The 22,452-nt window shown below is 41.2% G+C and overlaps 1 protein-coding gene across 7 annotated transcripts in view; it reads right to left on the minus strand.

Moving 5' to 3' along the window:
- The window catches only part of Dip2c (disco interacting protein 2 homolog C), a 361,933-nt gene that overhangs the window by 117,031 nt on the left and 222,450 nt on the right, over window positions 1–22,452 (minus strand). For all 7 annotated transcript variants that reach the window (XM_078023128.1, XM_078023125.1, XM_078023124.1 and 4 more), the window contains 5 exons: window positions 20,960–21,085; window positions 15,681–15,890; window positions 7,103–7,237; window positions 5,083–5,202; window positions 3,796–3,993 (listed from right to left, as the gene is read on the minus strand). In XM_078023128.1, coding sequence (XP_077879254.1) covers window positions 3,796–3,993; window positions 5,083–5,202; window positions 7,103–7,237; window positions 15,681–15,890; window positions 20,960–21,085 — 789 coding nt within the window. The remainder of the gene's footprint in view (window positions 1–3,795; window positions 3,994–5,082; window positions 5,203–7,102; window positions 7,238–15,680; window positions 15,891–20,959; window positions 21,086–22,452) is intronic.

Consider the following 22,452-nt stretch of genomic DNA (forward strand, 5'->3'; position numbering starts at 1 on the left):
CTTATCTTAGTAAAAATCTAGAGATTTTAGTAAAAATTTAGAGCACTTAATTAATGGATATAAAATTTATTCAGGTCCTCCTCATCTCAACACTGTAGTTCGAGACTGGTTGCTTTAAAATCATTTGGTGTTTTATTGGGAAATTTTCTTCTCCCTATCAATACCTCTCAGCCCCCCAGAAGTAACTTACGGAGTACAGTTTTCCCCTAAATACTTCAATGTGAACATCACTATAGTTTAACAGAATCTGCCATAAACAAAAAAGGAGTTGTGAATCCACTATAATCAGTAGCACCATTACAGTTCACTCACTTTTCAGCTTCATTCTCGATTGATAAATCTTAAGGTTGATATCATAAATTCATATAAAATCAAGTTTTTAGGAAAGAGTTACTAAAGGGCAAAAAAAATCCAAAACTTTTGGCAAAATTCTTAAAATATACCTCAATAGTTACACTTTGTGTTTCTCACAGAAAAGGGAGAATAAGTTGCTGATGTAAACTAGAGATGCCGCAGCTCTTGGCAAGGAGCTGCACAAGTACTCAAGTGCTCTTTATTACATATTAATTTTAACTTCACTCACACGTGGAAGAGGAACAGGCAACTGCCCAGAGACTGACTACTGAGGAGGGAGGTGGCACAGTAAGCACACCCCATAGCTACCCGGAGCATAGCGGCCCTAGAACTTGAGACATGCACTATTAACAATTCCAAACACGGACAAGGTTGCAGAAAGACTGCACTGTGCTTTTCTAGCTCAGGCATCTAAATTCCGGGAAACACCTAATAAACTCATAAAGCAAGAAAGAGACGAACATGAGCATTTACTTTGTATATAAGCAAAATTAATTTACAGATATTAAACTAAAACCATCATGGGGATAGAAGGGGATACTAGAATGTTCTCTGCCAGGTCAGACCAACAGGGGAAGAAAGTGTATGGAGGAGTACTTTATTGTTTGAATTTTCTATTAAACAACCCTGGTTTCCTATGATAAGCAAGAAGCTAAATTTGGGGGCTGAAGGGACCACAAGACTTTAAATAGTTCTTCAATTATACAAAACGTGACTTTTTCTGAATCTTTTTAGCAATATGCAATCATAACATCTGTCTGTTCCAGAGTTTCTACACAGATAACACTTTTCAATACTCACAACATTAGCCAACCCTTCCAAGCCTGATAAATTACAATCTTACATTTGGAAATTCTTTACTTTCCTCTATTAAACAAGAAAGAATTGAACTTGACCCACAGTATATGACCAACAGCAGGTTAAAACACAACAGACTAATTTAAAAGAGTTCAAATGTTTTGGTTATGATGCTTGGACAAATTTCAGATGTAACATTAAATCTCTCTCATCTCTCTAATTCATCTTAACCTTACACTCCTAATCTAGATTCTGAGCCTCTGGAGAACTGGTATTCACCTTTGGCCTCCCAAGCCTGAGGACCTTGCCATGCATGGTAGGTGCTGGTGTCAGTGAGGACACATGATTCTTACAGGACCACATCGGCCCCAGGATTTCCCAGAGGCCATAAGCCTCAGTGTGCTCAGCTATTATGAAGCAGGGAGTGCAAACACAACTAGCTCAAGACCAAATTTGGCTGGACAAGAGACTCACAGAAAATTCTATGTTTTTGACTAATAAACTTATCTCCAAGAGCATGATTTTAAAAAAAGGATAAGTCAAGATTATACTCAACCATGGGTGATATCTATCCATTTAAAACTGCCCAACAAAGTCATGAGAACAAAGAGGCTATGAAGCACATGCTCCCAAATCAAAATCTACTTAGGTCCATGAAATGCACAGGTCCACAGCTCACACCTCCAGGACCCCACTCTCAAAAAGCTGGACTCTACTTAGATTTTGTAACATCTGGCCTTGATGACTGGTGTAAAAATCTTTTTTTCTAACAATCAAAAGTATTGTGTTAAAAAAACAGAACCAAAAGCTAAAAACAGGTCATCTAATCTCACACACACAGCCACACTATGAACTGTCTGGTCTACTAGTTATTGAATTTGCTTTTTGGCAAACAAGCAGCTAGTATAACATGCCTGACAATCTTCTTTCTCCATGGTGCCTTAGCTGTGGAACTAAGAGAAGGACATCTCTCTGGAACAGCTAACAACTTGCAAGAAGTTTACAGACTGCATGTATCCTACTGAAGAATTATGGGAAGCTTGTTTCTCTGGCATTCTGAGAAAGTAATATGGATACAGACTTTCCTTCTTCAGAGAGATTTATGTCAAAGCAGTGCCAATCATAATTCCACCAGATTAATACTGAATGTTAAAAATTTGGAAAGTCCCAAAATCCTTAAAGTCTGAAATCTCCAAAAAGTCAAAATCCTGAAAGACTAAAATCTGAAAATGATGAAATTCTGAAAGCCTTAATCTGGAAACCACTACTCTCAGTGCGGCAGGGGGAGGAGGCCAATCTGGTAAAAGGCAAATTCTGTGGAGAGGAACAGAGGGAAAGTGAATTGTTCTCAGATCTGGGATACTTTCTCCTCTGTTGCCTTGGAGGTCAGAACTGCAGGACAGGCTTCGGGTGTAGTTCAGTCACACGGCACTTGCCCCACATGTGCAAGGCCCTGGAATTGCTCCCAGGACTGCCAAATGAAACATGACAACACACAGAACCCCACGCTCGCCAGACTTTTTGACTGAAGAACTCAAGACAAGCAGCCCCCTCAGGCTCCTCAAGAGCTTTCAGCATTCCCACTGTTTAAAATGGTCAGTATTTTTACATTTTTCTATCCTATGCACTGCAACACTTCCAATAGTAGAGGGAAAAATTACATTAAGACTTGGAGAAAGTCCTAACTTATGTGTTTACCACATTATCAGTGAAAGTGCATTATCATAGCACTGGCTTTCTGTGTAAACACCATGTACATAAAAATGCTGAAGTTTTCTCAAAGAGACAGATGTCCTTTCTGTACGTTTCCATCTGTGAAAGATTAAATTTCTCCAGCTCTCAGCTCCCTGGGTAATTCTCAGTGCAGTAGCCACCCATGGAGGTTTCTGACTATTCTTCTGACTTAGTGGCCCAACCCAGTATTTCAGATAATCACTGTTATAAAGCTGGGTGCACACAATGACCTACCATGGTGACATGTATTTGTATGTTGTGCTTTGTGACCTATTTCTTTGTGAATACGGTTCATCCTCTTCTGTGTTGCGAGTAAACCTGGATGTTTTTGCTTGCAAAAAGATGTATATTGTCCATCTTCTTATGTAAAGTAGCCTATGAAATATTCCATCAGTGTTTTAATGTTTCTCAAATTATTCCTTTTTTTTAAAAAAATGTAAACAAATGTCTTTTAGAAACAACTTTAAAACTTTTTTCCAGAATCCTGTGTTTGAGATTTTGCTCTTTTCACGTTTTAGATGTCAAAGATTTTGATCTTTTAATGTGGGATTATGGCATTCAGGATTGTATCTTTTAGAGTTATGACCCAAACCCATATCAAAGAAGGTACATATTCTCCATCTATCCTTGTGAAAAGTATTCATGAAAATCATGTGTATATCCGAGAAGTAAAATCTAACAATTTATTAGCATTATGATCACTGCTTTATGCACATGGATTTTAACTAAAAAAACAAAAATGCAAATGATCTGCCTACAAGTTCTAGTAGGTTCCATCTATTTCCACACCAGAGCCACGTAAGGCAGCACAGACACTCAGTAGCCATCCTAACCACGGATCCCTCCACTGCACTCAGGAGCAGTCCTGTACAGGGGAACTATGCAAGAGACAGGTGCACCCAGGATTACCGTAAGTGAGGATGTACAAGGGCTTTCCATTCGTGTCCATGGTGGTCAGGCAGGGAGCCTTTGGTGAGATGGTCCCCCATCGCTGCAAAGCAGCTTCCAGGGAAGGCGGCCAGTTCGTGACGACCCCTAGCTGCTCCCCTCGCATCGCCAGCATCTGGGCTCCCTCAGGCTTTGGTTGGTTTGGATCAGGTTGTTGAACTAAATATATTTCAACAGAAAGGGTTTTCAAGAACAATGCATCTGTGTTAGTATGACTGCTTTTTACTCTTTAAAAAGCCAAGTAGTTAATATTTAAGGTGTAAATTTGTTAGAAACGTACTTATCTAGATTCAGGGTCATGATCTACATACTACCCTCATGAAGTTATCAAATATTTAATTCTTATAATTTCCAAGGCAAACAGATGGGTGGAGAACTTGGGCAGACCCAAGCACATCTAGAAACTGACAAAAGGCAAAACACTATATTGTTCCAGCCCAAAGTTCATGATTAAAACCTCTCTGCTTAAAATTTAAATTTTCAGCACACAGTGATTTCGGACTCCCAACAGTTCCAATCTTGGAAAGTTATATTTTACCCTTAAACACTCAGGTGTAAATATGAATTTTCTTCGACTACTTTGATTATCAAGAACATGGAGCAAGTATTTTCTTGAGTAAAACTAAACAAACACATCACAACTAGAACATGGTCTTCCCCATGGTCCAGACATGGGAGGACCAAATGACTTCCCAGCTTCTGGTCAAGGTTTCTCCCTCCTCTTGTATGATTGACCACTACCACCTGCTGGCCAAAAAAATCAGCCACATATTTCCAATTTAACAAGAAAACAAGGAGTTCAGGTTTGATTCAACAAGATCTTCTGTTAGGCTGTCTGTGAGGAGGCTCAAAACATTCTGTGGCCAGGACACCAGCCCCCAAGGACAGAGAAGCAGGAGAGGAGGAAGCAGAGCCTGCTGCCTGGCGTCCTCCACAAGCCTCGCACAAGCTCACGGAGAGCTGCTCTGCTGAGATCTAAAGGTTCTGGGAAGTTAGTTCTGCATTTCTATCATCTCAGAGTCCTTAAATAGAGGCCTGGCTCATTCTATGAGCCAATATTCTGCTGAGGGTGTCAACCCAACTCAGCGCACCTGCTGATACAGAACCTACACTCTCTCCTAGATCATTTGGTGATTGCCAAGATTATCACTCATTAAAAAATAAAACAGCTTTGTTGAAAAAAAAATCATTGTTTATGGAACCAGAGGAACACTTGGAAGGAACCAAAAGGGAAAGGGTTTTTCGTACCTTCTAACAACTCTTCAAAGTCATCAACAAAGAATTCTCGCAAAGGCGGTCGCTTAGGCCGTTTGAGGGTATTGACAAGCTGCTGAATTTTTGCTGATACCCGGCTACTTACTGGTACTCCTGAAAAACAGGAATCACGGGGTAGATGATCCGAGCATCACAGATGTAACAAGCAAATTTGGGAATAACAGGGGCTGGGGATGTGCCTCAAGCGGTAGTGTGCTTGCCTGGCATACCCAGGGCAGTGGATTCGATCCTCAGCACCACATAAAAATAAAATAAAGATGTTGTGTCCACCAAAAACTAAAAAATAAATAAATAAATATTAAAAAATTTTTAAAAATTGGGAATAACAGGATGGAACCTGAGTAAAGTTGTCTATCAAATAAAATATTAGGAAGTAGTCTTAAAACACTGCATGGCACTTTAAGAATTGGGACATTAAGGGCTGGGGCTGTAGCTCAGTGGTAGAGCGCCGACCTTGCACATATGAGGCACTGGGTTCAATCCTCAGCACCATATAAAAATAAATATATTGTGTCCAACTACAACTAAATTAAAAAAGAATTGGGACATTAAATACTTCAGTTTTAAAGATACGGGACAACGTACAATCCACAATTCTTAACGTGAAAATAACATTTTTTCCCATTAAATAGTTCCACTTAATTAATGGTTCTGATGAATCAAAGGTCATTTCAAAAGGCCAGTGGATCCCAAGCATAGTTTAGAACACATACGGAAAAACTGTTCCTGGAGCACCCAGAGCTTCTGATTCATTAGGTTGTGGCATGGCCAGAACCTAATGAATCATTTGTTCTAACAAATGAGGAGGGTGGTGTCACAGCACAAGAAACCAGGGACTACCCAATGTATGCTTCAGGACTTACCTGGGTGAACAAAAGCAAAGGTGACAGGATTATTAAAATGATGCCAAGATCAACAATGACCTATTTAATAAAAGTTTTGATCGGAGAACTAAAGCAAACTGAAAAGCATTCAAGGAGAGATGGGGTTGTGACTCAGTGGTAGAGCTCTTGCCTAGCATGTGTGAGGCACTGGGCTCAATCCTCAGTACCACATAAAAAAGGTATTGTGTCCATCTGTAACTAAAAAAAAGCATTCAATGAAAACTAGCCATAATGGAAACTGAAGTGATTTCCACTGTATGAACTGGACAGCTCAACTAGTGGCTTTCTGGCTTTCACTATGCAGAGGAGGGCACACCACGGGGGCCTTGGCCGTTCTATGTAATTATGAATCACACTCGTATCACAAGGTCATGAACAGAGTGAGAGTATGGCTCATCAATACTAGGCTGATCATCTTTAAAAAACAAAGAATAATAATTTTACTGCCATATTCTAACTTTTATGACCAGGGCATCACTGAGACTTAAGAGGAGGATCATAGCAAAAATGCCATGTCCATAGTAAAGGTATTGTGTCCAAGTGTCCATAATAAAGGTGTTGTGTCCAAGTCCTACTTTGGGTTGGATAATAGTCACTTTCACTAGAACATACAAGATTACAAATACAAGGGGTCAAGGTGAACCCTCTGTATTTTATTCAATCATTCATAATCTTTGTCCAGATTGGAGAAAAAGAGCTTCTTTCAAGATCTAAAGCACCATTCTACCAACAGCTGTCAAATCTTTAAACATTTAATTTCATCTTTCCCTTCTAAGTAACTGTTCACGGTCTTAGCACTTGAACTTTGATTTCTTAATTGCTGAAACAACAATGGTTTTTCATTAGCAATAATATCAGCATCTCATAAAATTTCTTTTTCTTCTCATGACAAGCTTCTGTAACATTTCTCCTGGACAATGTGGGGATGATCTGTATTTCCTATGGCCCCATAATGAAGGAAGCTCTATGGCAGGTTCATAAAGAATGATGATTAGAGTCAATGAACTGACTATAAATCTAGACACAGCATATCCAGTCCTGGGCACAGAAAGGCAAAGCATGGCCCAGCAGGAGCTAGCGAAGGAAAGAAAGAAGTCTTAAAGACCTACCGTCCCCAGTCTCCATGAGCTCGGCGTTGCCGTACTTTGGTGCTGTTCGGGATGTGGTGGAGCCCTGCGGCCTCTCCACCTGTATGGAGTGTTCTGAGGTGTATGTGGTTACGTCAGGAGGTGCAGAATGATTTTCTGTAAAGAAGCACATTGTGAGATGATCTTGACAGTTGTTGGAAAGGCTACGCAACAGGGCTTCAAAAATGCTACATCCTAGAAAAGTCTGGATGAGGTGTGTTTCTTTGCACATCACCATACAGAAGGGTGACTCTGAACGGTAGCCACAAACCCCTGCACCAAGACCGTCTTTAAGGTAGTTTATACTGTTCCAAAGGCAACAAAAAGTTAGGGCAACCTTTAGGCGATTTCACAAGGAGCCACGTTATTAATGAGTCTCTGAAACATTTTAAGATATTGGACAAGACAGTATGAAAAAGGTGTTTGTTGAGTGGTTTTTGTGACAACAGAGGCAGTAATGAGATCAAACTTTGGTACCAGAGGTTCTGTCATTCAAATGCCAGCTTCGCAAATTCCTAGAGATCTTGCTAAGCAGCTTAACCTGTCTCAGTTTCCTTATCCATCACATGGGAACAATAATGGCCACAACTTTGGCGGACAGTGGAGTATATTCAACAAGTTCACGCATGAAGAGCTCTTAGGATGTTCCTTGGTAAAGGCATCAAGAAACAACCAGTAATTTATTATTTTAGTATGGATAATACTGAGTTGTCATACAAAAAAATGTTTATGATCTAATGTGTATTAAGTGGTGTGTTATACTCAATGAAATGAGCAGAAGCTTTTCCTTTTCAGCATTCATTGATGGTAAAGAAGTTAAGGGCTGAATGACAGAACAATGTTCACATTTACTAAATAAAGCATCAAGGAGGGCATGCCTAATAGAGACTATCAATGCATTTCATAATCTTGTTTTAGTAAAGAGTATTACATTACTAATTTTGATTCACTAATCCTTATTAGAAACTTCTGGAGATCTCCTTTGTAACATTCAGAATGTCAGGAGCACATTATCTTTTGTGGCTGAAAGTGGCACTCCTCTGGAACAGGCTCCCTTTCCTGCCCACTCCAGTCATACACTTGGAGACTGTTTTATATAGTTAAACCACAAAAGCCCAAAACTGTGAAGCAGAAAACCATGGCACTAAACAGACCGTAACAAGGACGCTCACAGTCTGAGAACTGAGCCCAGAGGCTGGGGTTGTTTTGCTGAACCTCTGCTGGGAACTTGTGCATCATACAACTTTTTGAGGCTCCGTGCGTGCCTATGAAGGCCAAATATTGTTTTGGGCATCACAAATTTCAGCAAGTAGGCAAATATGCAAATACAGAATCTGTGAATAACGAAGACAGACTGTAGAAGTCAGCTTGCATATACTGAATGACAGCTGGGAAAAATTCGTCTGTGCTCCTGGGGTGGTTTCAAACCTTACAACCCAAGGCGATCAGCTCATCTCCACTTGCATATAAATCCCCCAGTAGCTCTTGGGGACATGAGCCCAAAGGCTGAGGTATCTGGCACCAGGTATGTAACCGAGTTCCCAGGCTAAGGTGTCTATTTTCTGTTCTTTGATAGGCAGATGACACCTACTAACACAGCAAGAATTAATAAGTATGCACAAGCATCCAAACTTGGTCATCAGGCATGCAGACATGTGCTGGGCACAGATGCCCTGTGCCATACAAAGCCCTGAGCGCAGCCCGTAACTTGCAGCTTTCACACGGTCTGGATCCTGGAATGTCTGAGGGTGTGATAGGTGTCATCAGCCTCTGAAACAGACCCTTCACCACATCAATTACTGCCAGTTAGGGGTGGAACTATGTCCCCAGATCCACAGGTTGAAGCCCCGCCTCTCAGCGGGGCTCAGAATATGTGTATTTGGAGACAGGAACGTTAAACCGGTCAGTCCCCTGTTAAGCAAAATAAGGCTGTGAGGGTAGACCCCAACCTATTGTGACTGGGGTCCTTATAAAGATCAGGACACATAGAGGATGTGTGAGGACATGGGGATGGCAGTCACCAACCAGCCAAGAGGTAGCCTTGGAGAAACTAATCCTGCCTGTGCTTAAGTGTCAGAACTATGAATGCACACATGCCCACTATTTAAGCCACCAGAGTGTAGGCTCTGCTACAACAGGTACATGTGGGGGAGATTAACAGGAGTGGACCTGTGAGTGCCAAACAGGGAGGTGTGGAAGGGCAGGGCGCCCCACCTGGAGGCCATGAGGATGGGGGAAGGAAAGGCTCATTCAGATTGCTCAAGCTGCCTCAACACTCAGGACCACCTTTATCCTCTTCACCATTCCCCATCTGAACGCCTACCAAACAGGCTTCAGTTCACGCTTCAAGATGAACTAGTCTCCAGAACTCCATCTCCTCACAGCCAAGCAGTATTCTCACTTCAAGTGAGAACACACAGATGCTACTGTAGGATGAATAAAAATTGAAACCAGGCTCCTAACATGAGAGTGGCTAGAGTACGAGCTCACTGCACCTCCAGCTGATTCCAGGGACTCTGCACGTCAGCAGGCTGCACCGTCAGGGACTTGGTCAGGCTCTGCACCAGGCACTGTGCCCACTTTGAAGGTGGGGAAAATGATTCCTGTACATCTGGTGACTTAAAAAATAGCAACAGGGACAGCTGGGAGACTCAAAGTGCTTTCCAAATTAATTTATGTGTCATCTCGTGTCTCTTTCCCTTCAAACTCCTCCCATAAGTCCTCACCGCGGGATGACAAACCCGGCAGCTGGCCAGGAAGCTGCCACTGTGGTGCCACTCTGTGCCTGCTGTGCCAGAGGGCAACACTCCTGCACCAAGTGGAGAACCGCCTTCCGAGGACTACCTAAAAGAATGTTGCACACAGAGAGGCTCTAGCAGTGCTTGCTGAGAAGAAACAGTGGGCTCAGGCTGGAAGGGTAGGTTCAAGGTCTCAAGAGCTCATCAGCTCCAGCACAAGGCCAAGGAAATCCGCACGCATTTTGAATTAAGGACTCTCATGAGGAGTTCATTTCTTCTGAGAAAAACTGCCCACTGTTCTTCAGATCTGTTTCATGGGCTTTTAAAACTAAGAGGAAAAACGGCAGCCATTCTTCAAGCCCCACATCAGCTGTCACCTTCACTGTGAATCCACCCCTACAACCATTTCAAAAACCTTTACCTCCACTTCCCCCTAATAGCCTGCAGACTTTCCCACTGAGAGGATCGGCCTCAGTTACTCTAACTTATTACTCTGAGCAGCTGACGTGGGTTCCTTCACAATCTAGAACGTAAGATATAAGCAACATGAAGGTTAGAGGATCTATCATTCAACCATTTAATCACAGTATCTGCAAGTTACTTTGACCATGAGTACCAGGATCGCTCCCTGCCCCTTAGGGGTCCTCAGTCTATTACTCACACCAAAACAGTCTACTACTGTCTGCCCAGCTGTTTCCTGGCCATGACCCATTTCTGAGTGTTGGCTGGTCCTGCCTGAACTTGCCTGGGTGATTCTTTGACTTCCCCAACTTGACTCCTTCCTAACCATGTGCTCCTGTAGGTCTCTGCTCACTCCAGCTCCCTAGTGGGTACAGTTAGAGAAGGTGTTTCTCAGGTGCTGAAGCTACAGAACACCCTGCCCATATCTGGCAAGCTCAATAAGTGTTGGAGGAAGAGTTCAATGAATGAAGCATGAATGAATCAATTCACAAACACTGACAAGCAGTGGTAAAGTGCTACACTTCTAACACAGGCTAAAAACAAACATCAATTCTAACTATGACAGAGTCCCAAGTGGCCAAGGGTGACAGATCCCACTTGTAGGCCATGTTAATTAATTTTTGGTCTCCAAATGACTTTTAAAAGATGAAAAGTTGAAAATCCTGTTTTAACGTGTAGAAAGCAATGTGCCCGTGTTCCACTAATTGACAAGGGATAATGAATAAAGCTCTCAAAGGAACCTAACTTTGCATAAAGAACATCCGATCCCTAGGTGGATTAAAGCCACCACCAGTGTTCAGTGAGAGCCAGAATAAATATGCTCCCATTTCCTGACAGGTGGCAGACTGCTTCTACTTGGGGATACAGAACCAGGCAGCTAGGTAAGCATGTGCAGGTGAGAGATGCAAGGAGACAGGATTTGTCTGTTCCTCCTCGTAGGCTGCTCAACTGTCCCAACTCCAAGGCTGCCCCATGGGAGGCTACAAAACCACAGAGGGATGCAGGCCCAAGCTGTTCAAGAGACTTGCTGGAGCACAGAGGAGCTGAGTCTAGTTTCTCAAGTGTAAATCCCTTCTCTGCCAAACAACTTCCTCAGACATAATCTAGACAAAAGACAGTTCATGCTAGGAGGAATTTGGAACAGTACAGAAAGGAGGGCGCCATGCCATGTAGTGTCAGAGCACCCAACTCTGTCCTCCTTTGGCCACTGGACACCCGGACGCTCACTGCATCAACGCTGTCTTCCATTTCCAAATAATCAGAAGGTGAGACTTCCTCCTTAGTCTCTCTAGAGTCAGAACTTCTGATGGTTCTAAGGGAATGCTGGTGTAACTGGCCTCAACCTGATGACACGCGACAATACACATAAGGATCAATCCAAGCATGTAAGCTAGGACTCAAAACACCTATCACACCCGAGGAAACATCTCGCTGCTTTTAATAATCATCCAAAGACAGGACAACCCTGGTTTTCCCTCATGTTCTCATATTCATTTTCCCACTATGTGTTGAACTGGTAATGGTGACTCAACAGCTGCCCTTCAGATGTGCATACAAGTCCTCTATAGATTATGACAAGAGACAGAAAAGGCTTTTGTGGTTCTATATGCAAACATTTCTCAGTCATGGTTCTGAGTCCAGGTTGACTTTCACAGAATCACATTTTTCCTCAGATTTTGACTGGTTTTTCTTCAAGTTTACATCGTGAAGACCCCATAAAGCCGAGATCTGCAACGGAAGCTTCTATGATGCACTTGGCGTCGTGGCCAAGGAAAGGAACACCACAGTATCCTGAGCTCCCACATCATGTGGTAATTACTGCAAGACCTCCCTTCACGCAGTAAGGCGGAGGGTTCCTCTGGGCCTTTCTGCCCTTCGTGTGGGTCTTTTTCTCTTAAGAGCTCTAAGAAAGAATCTGTGAAACTCATGAACACAAAGGTGCAAATGACTTGTTTCTACCTTGAGTTAAATGCATTTAAATATTGAGGGAAAAAAAACAGATATAAACCAATGTGTTCCTATTATGTACATTCACATGTAAGTGAGCAGATCAAGGAGGTATTCCTGCAAAAGGGAGCACCAATCTCCTGCAGAATGGATTGTGAAGTGGATAAAGGACTAGGATACTTTGGGGCCCTCAAATTTTTATTTGGATTTTTATAGATTCCAATGAAATAAAATCAATTTTGAAAGATGAGAATCAAAATCATTTTGGGGGAAGACAGGCCCATACCTGTTTTAACTACACTGTTGGGGCAACAAGGTATGAACAGCTCGAAAGGGATAGCAACACGGGGCTAAAAAGGACAGAAGGAAGCCTGCGAGACCCATGCTGTGACCAGATCCACAGACATAAGACATGCAACTGAGGAGCAGTGGCTCAGAATCAAAGGCAGGCATGGTTCTAAACTTCACAGTTGGAAGAGTCTCCATTCTGTCTGGTGCTAAGCTCATTCAAGATCGACTTCTCTCCCTCAACCTTTTTTTTTTTTTTTAATAGAGGGATTAAAAACACTAAAATAAGGGTTGGCAAACTACAGAGAGTGGTTTGCCTGCCACGTGTTTGTATAAATAAAGTTTTATTAGCACACAGCCATGCTTGTTTGCATCTTGTCTACAACTGTGTGCTCAACAACAGAGCTGCAGAGTTGCCACAGGTCCATGTGGACCACAGAACCTAAAATAGTCACTCTTCAGCCCTTTATAGGCAAAACTTGCTAACCTGCTCTAAAGTTACAAAGTTCTAGCTTCAAGTTCCCCAGCTAAGAGGGGTGGGCACAGCAGGGAGGTCCCAGGCCTAGGCAGACAGGTTGGGCCAACATCGTCAACCTAAAGGTGCAGGTGATCATTTAGGACATGTTTGAAAAGTATCAAAAACACTTAGGAGGATTATGCATAACAAATGAGGGCAATTTATCCCAACAGTGGCTATTCTAGCAGAATCTAGAATTAAAATGCACAACTGCAAGGTCCTGATAATTATGTACCCAAGAAGCAAGCAAATCTCCAGAGTGAACATGATTGCCTGTTGATTTCCTATCTTCTTAGCAAGAATCGATGCAAGAAATCTGTTGAAAATGTAGTGGTTACTACAAACAGCAAATACCAAAAGTAACACTGATGTCTACTCAACTCCAAAGCACTCTGGAAATGGCAGTTACTTTATGAATATCTGGCTAATGAAAATATATCCCTACAACATGCTGTGACAATGTCAGCAGATGAGCACATCAAAGGATTAGAGGCTAATAATATGTTTGGAGCTGAAAAATGAGAAGAGCCATATAAGTCCAATATCCTAAATATAAATTTATTCTAAATAGGTAACATGCATCTCCTTTTGTTCTGTTGCTTCTAGAAATGTACTATGTGTCTCTTCAATTCCTCCATCTCTATTTTGCTAAATAATTCCTATAATCTGACCATATTTTAACAAATGTGTTAAAAATGAACATATTTTTACAAATATACCTCTTTAAGTTTAAAACATTCCACTAAATCTACTGCTTACTGTACGCTATGCTCCACTGTTGATATTGGTAAGATATTTTAGAACGTGAGACCCTTCATTTCTAATCATATTAAAGTTTTTGATAAATACATTCTGGGAACATGAAGAGTCATCCAGGTTCTCACAATAGAGCTGGCCTGCAATGCAGAGACGTGCACAGGGAAGGTGTGACCTTCCTGCACTGCCCTTGTTCAGTTTCAGACCTCAGCATCCTCAGGTGGAGCTGGGCTTGTCGAGGTTCTGCAGTAAGAGTAACAGGCACACCTTGCAAGATGCACAGCAAGCAAAGCAGGAGAAAAAGAGAAAAAGCAACCTGTAATAGGATTTTTGTATCCTTGCCTGAATCAGCTTGGCTATGTCATGGGAGATGTCCCTGTGTAATTGTTGGCATAATGAAATTTGTGGAATTATCTACAAAAGAAATTCTTCTACAACAACAAAGTAGAAGAATGGCCTACTGTGGAGGGAAACCACATGGTTTTCAACCCCTTAGCCTTTCTACTACTTGGAGGAAAGAAGTCTCTGCAGTATCTAGCTTAAGTTCTTCACCTGGGGATCAGCAAACATGCCTGGGGTCAGTTCTGCCCTGAGTTCTTCCAAACACCCCCACACTCACTCAAGCTATTGTCTCGAGCATAGGCTTTTGATGATCTCAACCAAAGGTCAAATCCTGCCACTCCTGACTTCCCTTTTGTTTTGTGACAGGAATAAAGTATTCTAAGTCTCATTAGGTTTATTTTGTCATTGCTTTCTTTCCAAAAATACTTCATACTTACAGAACATTCCCAGATATTCTAGGAACTTTAGCTTTGTGCCAAATGAGAAATTACTGAAATGTCACACACTGAGGAGTTATATTTAGGTTACACTGAGCCTTGATGAACATGAGTAATGCAACCTTTTATAGTCTGGATAAATTTAATTCTCCATGCTATAATTTCCTTCAGAATTCCAAGTGTAAACTCACACAAGGAAAGCCAAATGCAGTGATTACGTTGTTCAGAAACATGTGTTTCTTCTGGTAAGATACTGAGCACCTCCTTGAAAAGTGAACAAAATTGGAAAATATGAATCCTTTCATGTACAGAGATCATGTGGACCTTCCTGCCCAGATGTCAGGTCAAGCTGACAAAGTCTCCACCACCACCCTGGGTCCCAACATGCACGAGAAATTGTATTATCTAAAAAAAATTAAGGGGGACACAATTCTATTAAATGTTTAACTTACTGTGATTTAAAACGGGTTTTAGTGCACATAAACCAGTGTCTGTTGCCAGAAATGTGTTAAAACTGAAATAATATCACTTTGCTTTCAGGTAATACTTAGAAACTTGTGAAAATGTCCTCATTTTTTCTCTTTTTACTCGTAACTCTTCTGTGATACACAAGAAATAAATTATTTTTTCCAGTTCTCCCGCCCCACCTTCCCCCGCCACCCAATGCACTAAAAATCTAAAGCAGGGAAAAGTGACATTAAGACCACAGTGGTGTCCCCAGGAGAATTGGGAGCAGACCCCACTTCTCAGCATTTGACAAATTGTCTCATTATGGATGTGAAAAGGCCAAGGCTTTTAAACTTCAACTTTCCCTCATGACCAAGAAGGCATTCCTTTATAGATGGCTCTTGAAATTCCAGCTGTGGGAGAGACTGGTGTGGTGAAGTTCCAGACAGCAGTACAAACCAAAGCTCTCCAAGCGTCAGAGGGGCTCCATGCTATTTCCACCAAATGGATTCTGCACCCAGGATACATACAAAAGAGAACAAGGGACTCTGCTACTTAGTGCCTGCTCAGGTAATAGAGCAAACCAGTACTAGGAAAGGCGGCGAGCCAGCCAGGAGGGCACTCACCTATGTGCGTCTGTGCCATGACGTCCGCCAACCTGTGGGCGGCCCCGCTGCCCCCACTCTGTGTGGAGGAGGAAGAGGTGGTGGACGTGGTGGAGCCATGGATGGCTTGGCTGATCCAGTGCTCCATGTTGATGCTGCCCTGGCTGGAGGTGGGGGTCCCCTGGGAATCACCCTGCACCGAGCCTTCGTCTTCCGAGCCAGAAGAGGTATCTACATGGAACAGGAGATGTGGTTGCTATATGCAGGAGCACAGAAGCCCCTCACTCTCAACCCCCTCCCAACACTGCCAGCTCCACCTCACCTCACCTCACTCAACTGTTCAACAATATTTTGCTTCAAACACCCTGAAGAACTGATTCCACCTTGCAGATAACATCTTTCCCCCCTTAGAATTTTTCATGCCAAATAAGTTGAGATTGCTTTAAAACATTTATTTTGATGTTATAGTATTAGATGAAAGATACTCACCAATTTTCCCCACACAACCCTTTTGGAAAGAAATCAATTTCTTTGCACGCATCCGCCAAGTGCCAAAGATGGAGTCACACTTTCTTAAGAACTTCTGGAGCCTGTGCTACTTTCGTGTGTTTCAGAGTGTAATGGTTTTAGCCCTTGGTAATCTTGAAATGCTCTAAGTTACATGTTTTAAGGCTCAGCATGAACTTAAGACACTCATGTGCCTCCTCCAAGATTGGGGTAATAATGAAGAAATGGTGTTGAAAGAAGAATGCCCCTTACATAGTTGGCCCCACCTCACCTTCACCAACCTGCATGCTCCTGAGGTTCTGCCCCTTCCTCTGGTGCATGCCATAAACTTTCATCACCTTACAATTTTATACACAAACTAAATCTATTTACTTATACAGTATTCATTTCTCATGAAATCTCATTAGTTGCTTATTTTACTGTGAAAAACTGGGTAACAGGGGTTGAGATCAAATACAATGTTTTTCATTGAAATTAATGGCAAATTTTCCATTTAATAACTTCCCATTTAGCAAGTACAAGCAAGAATGAATCATATGCAATATGTGTTACTTAAGCTTCACTGTAGGATTCACACTCAGGATCCTTCCTACCCACTCGCGACTTAGATGCCAGGAAGCAAGAAGCCACATGAACACTTCCACAATATTCAGCAGGAATAATAGCAATGACAACTAATGCCACGACATGGTGTTTAAACACACGACTCTTCACACATGACCCATGAGTCACATGACCTATTCTATCTAGAAATTTTAAAAAATTGTTAGAAATTTGTTAGGAAAGTGACAATAAGAAGAAAACCCTCTCCTATTCACATATAACTTAGTTTATATAAAAATATAATCTATATAAAATTCATATATTTTACATATTCATACTCAGCTTTTAAGAAATGCACATATTGGGGTTGTGGCTCAGTGGTAGAGTGCTTGCTTAGCATGTATGAGGCACTGGATTCGATTCTCAGCATCTCATAAAGGCCCACTGACAACTAAAAAATGTAAAAAAAGAAAAAGAAAAAAGAAATGTATCCTTATCCCCATGCGGAAAATGGCCATTTTCTCAGGAAGCCTTTCAGGCCCCTTTCCAGCCAATCTTTCACTTCTCAATATCCCCAAACTTTTCACTAAGAAACTGGATAACATTTTCCATGCTATGTACACAAAAATTCTCCACAAAGTATTAGCAAACAAACAAAAAGCAACACATAAGACGGAAAAAACATGACTAAGTGGTTACTAGAACCAAACATTAGCAACAGGAATTAAGGTGGACTTAACATTCAAAAATGATTGTTACACAGCACATAAACACGGAAAAACCATATCTGAAGACAGAAAAGGTGTCTGATAAAATCTATCACCAACTGAAGATTAAGTTTCTCCACCAACTAAATTTCCTCAATGTATCACATGACATTTATGAAGAATCCACAGCTAACACTGTAATTAAAGGTAGAAGATGAAATGCACTTTCCCAGAGACCAAGAACAAGCCAAGGACAGCCTTCTTATCACTTCTGTTCAACATTATCTGGAAGATTCTAGCTAATGAAATAACAAATAATAAGGACATCCAAATTGGGAAGGAAGAACTATCTTTTTCACAGATGACCTGATCCTGTATGTAGAAAATGACAAGAAATCCAGCAAAATTTTCCCAAACGGAAAGTGAGTTTATCAGGGCTGGAGTTGTGGCCCAGTGGATGAGAGCTTGTCTAGCAAGTGTGAGGCACTGGGTTTGATCCTCAGCACCACATAAAAATAAAGGTATTATATCCACCTACAACTAAAAAAAAAAAAAAAGAATTTAAAGTGAGTTTATCAGGATCATAGGATATAAGAGATTAAAATACACAAATACTAACTGAATAATTGTAAAATTTCATTTGTAACAACATTAGAAAACAAAATACTGAGCAAACATCTAGCAAAAATGTATAAGACTTATAGACCAGACACTATGAAATATCACCAAGAGAAATAAGACCCAAATAAATGGAAATTTAGGGCTGGGATTGTAGCTCAGTGGCAGAGTGCTTGCTTAGCTCATGTGAGGCACTGGGTTTGATCCTTAGTACCACACAAAAATAAACAATTAATTAAATGGAAATTTAATATGCAGATACTCATGTCATGGACTGGAAAACAATCATGTCCAGGAAGCAATTCTCCAATTGATCCACAAGTCCAAGGAAATCCTTAATAAAGTCCCAGAAGGCTTTTTTGTTTAGTTTGGTAGAAACTGAGTGCTTATTCTAAAGTTTATTTAGAAACATGAAGACCTAAAATAGCTAACATAATTTTGAAAAAGGAAAATTAAAAATGATGGACTTCACAACCTGATTTTAAAACTTAAAAAATTGCATTAAGTAAGACAGTGGTATTGATTGCTCAAGGATAGGCATATGTCTATTATCAGGGGAACAAAACTGAATTCAGAAATAAAGTCTCACGTTTGTGGCCAATTTTTGATAAAGGTCCTGAAACAATAAGAAATAGTCTCTTCAAATGCTGCAGGGTCAACTGTACATTCACTAAGACCAAAATGTCCACCTGAAAGACAACATCAACAACCAAAAAAGAAACGCAGATCCTTACATCATAGTACACAAAAATTAACTCAAAACAAATCGCAGACCTATATGAAAGGCCTGAAACTAAAACTTCGAGAGTTTCCAAAAACACAATCCACGAAATAAAAATTGATGAATTAGACTTCATAAAAATAAACTCTCGCTTTTCAAAATACTATCCTTTTCCATGGCTAACACAACAAGTCGCCACTAACACACACTGACTTATAAAACACATTTATTATATTACAGTTCGGCAAGTCAAAGCCTAAAAATCAAGGTTTTGGCAGAAGTGTGTTCTTTCTGGAGGCTTCAGGGGAAAATCTAAGCATTCCATCTCAACATGTTTAAATTCAACATCTAGAAAATCCCTTTTGTGGTGTCAGGTAACAAACCCAGGGACTAGGATAAAAAGTCTTTGGTGGAGAAGGCACACTATGCTGTCTACCACCAGACACCATTAAGAAATGAAGAGAAACCACAGTTTGCAAGTTGTACACATGTAAAAACGAATTATATTGTTTATATGAAGAACTAAAACCCTAGCAACCTGATAAGCCCATCATATTTAATTTTAATGGGCAAAAATCTGAACAGATAGTTCAATGAATGTTTACAAATAATTACTAAGCACATTAGAAGAGACTTACTCTCCTTAGTTGTCAATGAAATGAAAATTAAAACCACAAAGACATACTCTTTCCACTACATCCTCTAGAATGGCTGTTGTAAAAATAGAGACAAAGTCAACCACTGGTGATGGCATGGAGCACCTGGAATGCTCATGTGCTGGTGGGAATGCACAATTGTACAGCCACTTTGTAATCAATGGGGCATCTCTCTCAAAAACTAATCAAAAATATTTAATAAAACAGTAATTCCACTCCAGGAATACACTCAAAATGCAATTATGTAGACTGTGTAGCCCATAACACCGTATCATTAACAACAGAAAGCAGAAAGCAGACGAACAGAGACGTGAAAAGCATTGGGATCAAAATCACAGAAACAGATCAGAAAGTAGGTTCAATCCTTTCTTTTTCTGATAGACACCAGGATGATTTGTTTGATTTTGGTGTTTGAAGATCGTGAGATACCGTTTCTAATTATTTGGGGTAGAGTAAAACAGAGAACTTGGGTAGTTACATAGAATATGGGATAAAATAAAAGCAGTATTGTAAAACCATTATAGTTTGCAAAAGTTTCAAGTTTGTCCTCTAAAGGTTAACGTGTTGGAAGACAGCACTCAGTTTGTCAGGAAGTGGTGGAACCTTGAAATTGGTCCTAGTGCAAGATTCTTAGGTTGTGTGTTATGTCCCCCAGAGGAACCAATGGAGCTCAGAGGATCCTTAGTTCCTGGGACAGTAAGTAGTTATAAAAAGAGCAAGGCTGGCCCTGATTCCCTCTGGCTTCCCGTCTCTATGTGGTCTTTTCCTCTTGAACCTGCCATGATGCCATCTTTGCTGCAAAAAACATCTATACTGCAACAAAGCCAAAGGCCCAAACTAGAGCCAAGCACATGTAGGGACCATGCTCTTGAACATCCAGAACTGTGAGCTAAAGTACCCAGCCTCAGGTATTTTACAGCAACAGAAACCAAACTAATCAAGTAGCAGAAACAAGTTATTACCTACAGCCATTTCAATTAGGGGTTATCAGGCTCCTGGATCGGATCTGGCCCACTGCCTTTGTAAATAAAGTTTTGATTGATATACCACATCAAACAACTGACATTCCGTTAATGGATGCTTTCACACTACCATGGCAACTTTCACAGAAACCTTTTGGCCTACAGATGCTAAGACACTATGTGGCACTTCACAAAGTTTGATGACACTCGATTCAGGTACCTACCTATAGTTATCCAATGTTCTTCATTTCTTCAACAATACAACAGAGTATATTTAGAACACCTTATGTATGTACCAATCTAAGCTGAAGAAAAATCTGAGTTCTATTAGAACTCTACAGGTACCAATTCTTTTCTTTTCCATATGAAGAATTAAATGGATACAATTTAAGTACATATTAAAGAGTCTATGAAAAGTGCAGAAGACTTTTCTAAAGTAACTCAAACTGCTTTTGGACTTCTGGTTCATAAACTCCTGAATTATAGTATCATTTATTGGAAGCCAAAAAGGCAGGCTGAGGGAAAAGCAGTTAATTTTGAGATATACTTAATACTTTTAAGCAGCAGAGAGAAACTAGTTGCTCACCTGGAGGCGTGTAGGCATCCATCGAGGTCTGTACAACCAGGGACCTGCGTTTGGAAGGCATAGGCACCGCCATCTTCCTTTCTTTGTGTTTAGCAAGAGCTGCCTGAACAGCTTCTGTGTGAACGTCTGAAACCAAGAGAAAGCCAATCACTGCACTGTCAGCCCAGGATCCCGAAGGCCAGTGCCTTCCTCCTTCCCAAGGCATAGTCTCATCTTACTGAAGTTCACCCATAGGAAGGGAAGGAAAGCAGTTAGACCTACCAGCCTGAAAGCCTCAATAAAAGTTTTTAAAATTCATTCAGACTTTAATTGTACATTTTATTATCATAGAATTGGCATAAATGATTAAACATTGGCTATAAAGTGTTCTCTGATTTTTTTCTTAAGGTGAGCAGACCTGGATCTTTGGATATTTCTCAAGGTCATGTATTGGAGCCTTATAATTCATACCAATGTATTGTTCAGGGACATACATAAGGTTGCAGCTTGTTAGTAATAAAGCCTACACTTACTGAGTATGCATTCAGTGATGGGCCAGGCACTGTACTAGGCTTTTAATGGATATTAACCTATTTTCTCAATTCACCATGTATTTATTGAATGCCTATTCTGAGGTAGAGTCCCAAAGGGTTAGGAATCCAGTAGTGATGTGACAGATGTCGGCAATATATCTCATGTAGCACCGTGACAAAAATAACAATTAGGATAGAGAATTAATATATGTAACAAATGTGCCAAGTGGCTACTTTTCTCTGAAGAGTGGGGCCAGAGGAGAGCTCCCTCCAGAAGAACACCCCCCCACCCCGGTGTATGAAATTGGACTGAAAATGAATAGCCATTAGCCGTCAACATGAATGTCTTTCCCAAGGCACTGGGGAAAACTACCGAAGAGGAGTTGACTGAGGTCGGGCTTGAGGAAGATGTCTGAAAGGAGCTGTGTTGTCTGAGGGTCCTCGATGTCATTGGAAAGGTTGGAGCATAACGGTGTTTAAACTGAGCATGAGTGTGGCGCTGGCTGGGGTTGAGGGAAGGAGGATGCAGGCATTATGGCCCATGGCCATGGCCAAAATCTGGAGTTATTCAAGTAAGGTAGGGAAAGCATAGGAGGCAGGCATGAATCTACTTCCATTTTGATGGAACCATTCCCGTGGCTGTGGAGGAGACTGAAGGAGATGCTCGAAGACCAGTTGGAAGTCACTGTCCACATAACGAAGACAACCCTCAGAGTATTCTAAGCAGTTCTGAGGAGGTGGTACCCTGATTACTCCCATTTCATAAACAAGCAATCAGAGGTGTTCTGAGTCAGAAATCTCCCTATTATGAAACTGGTGAGTGGCAGGGCTAGGAATCCACTCCAGGTGTGAATACCTCCAGGGCCTCTAATACCATTATGCTCTAACCCTTCCAGTGACATCTCTGGGACCTACAGACCAACCTCAATCAACCCAGTTCTCTACCAGAGGACTATTTCCATTTTTGTGTGGCTGGGCCAG

The sequence above is a fragment of the Ictidomys tridecemlineatus genome, chromosome 10 (assembly GCF_052094955.1).
Source record: "Ictidomys tridecemlineatus isolate mIctTri1 chromosome 10, mIctTri1.hap1, whole genome shotgun sequence".
Lineage (NCBI taxonomy): Eukaryota > Metazoa > Chordata > Mammalia > Rodentia > Sciuridae > Ictidomys > Ictidomys tridecemlineatus.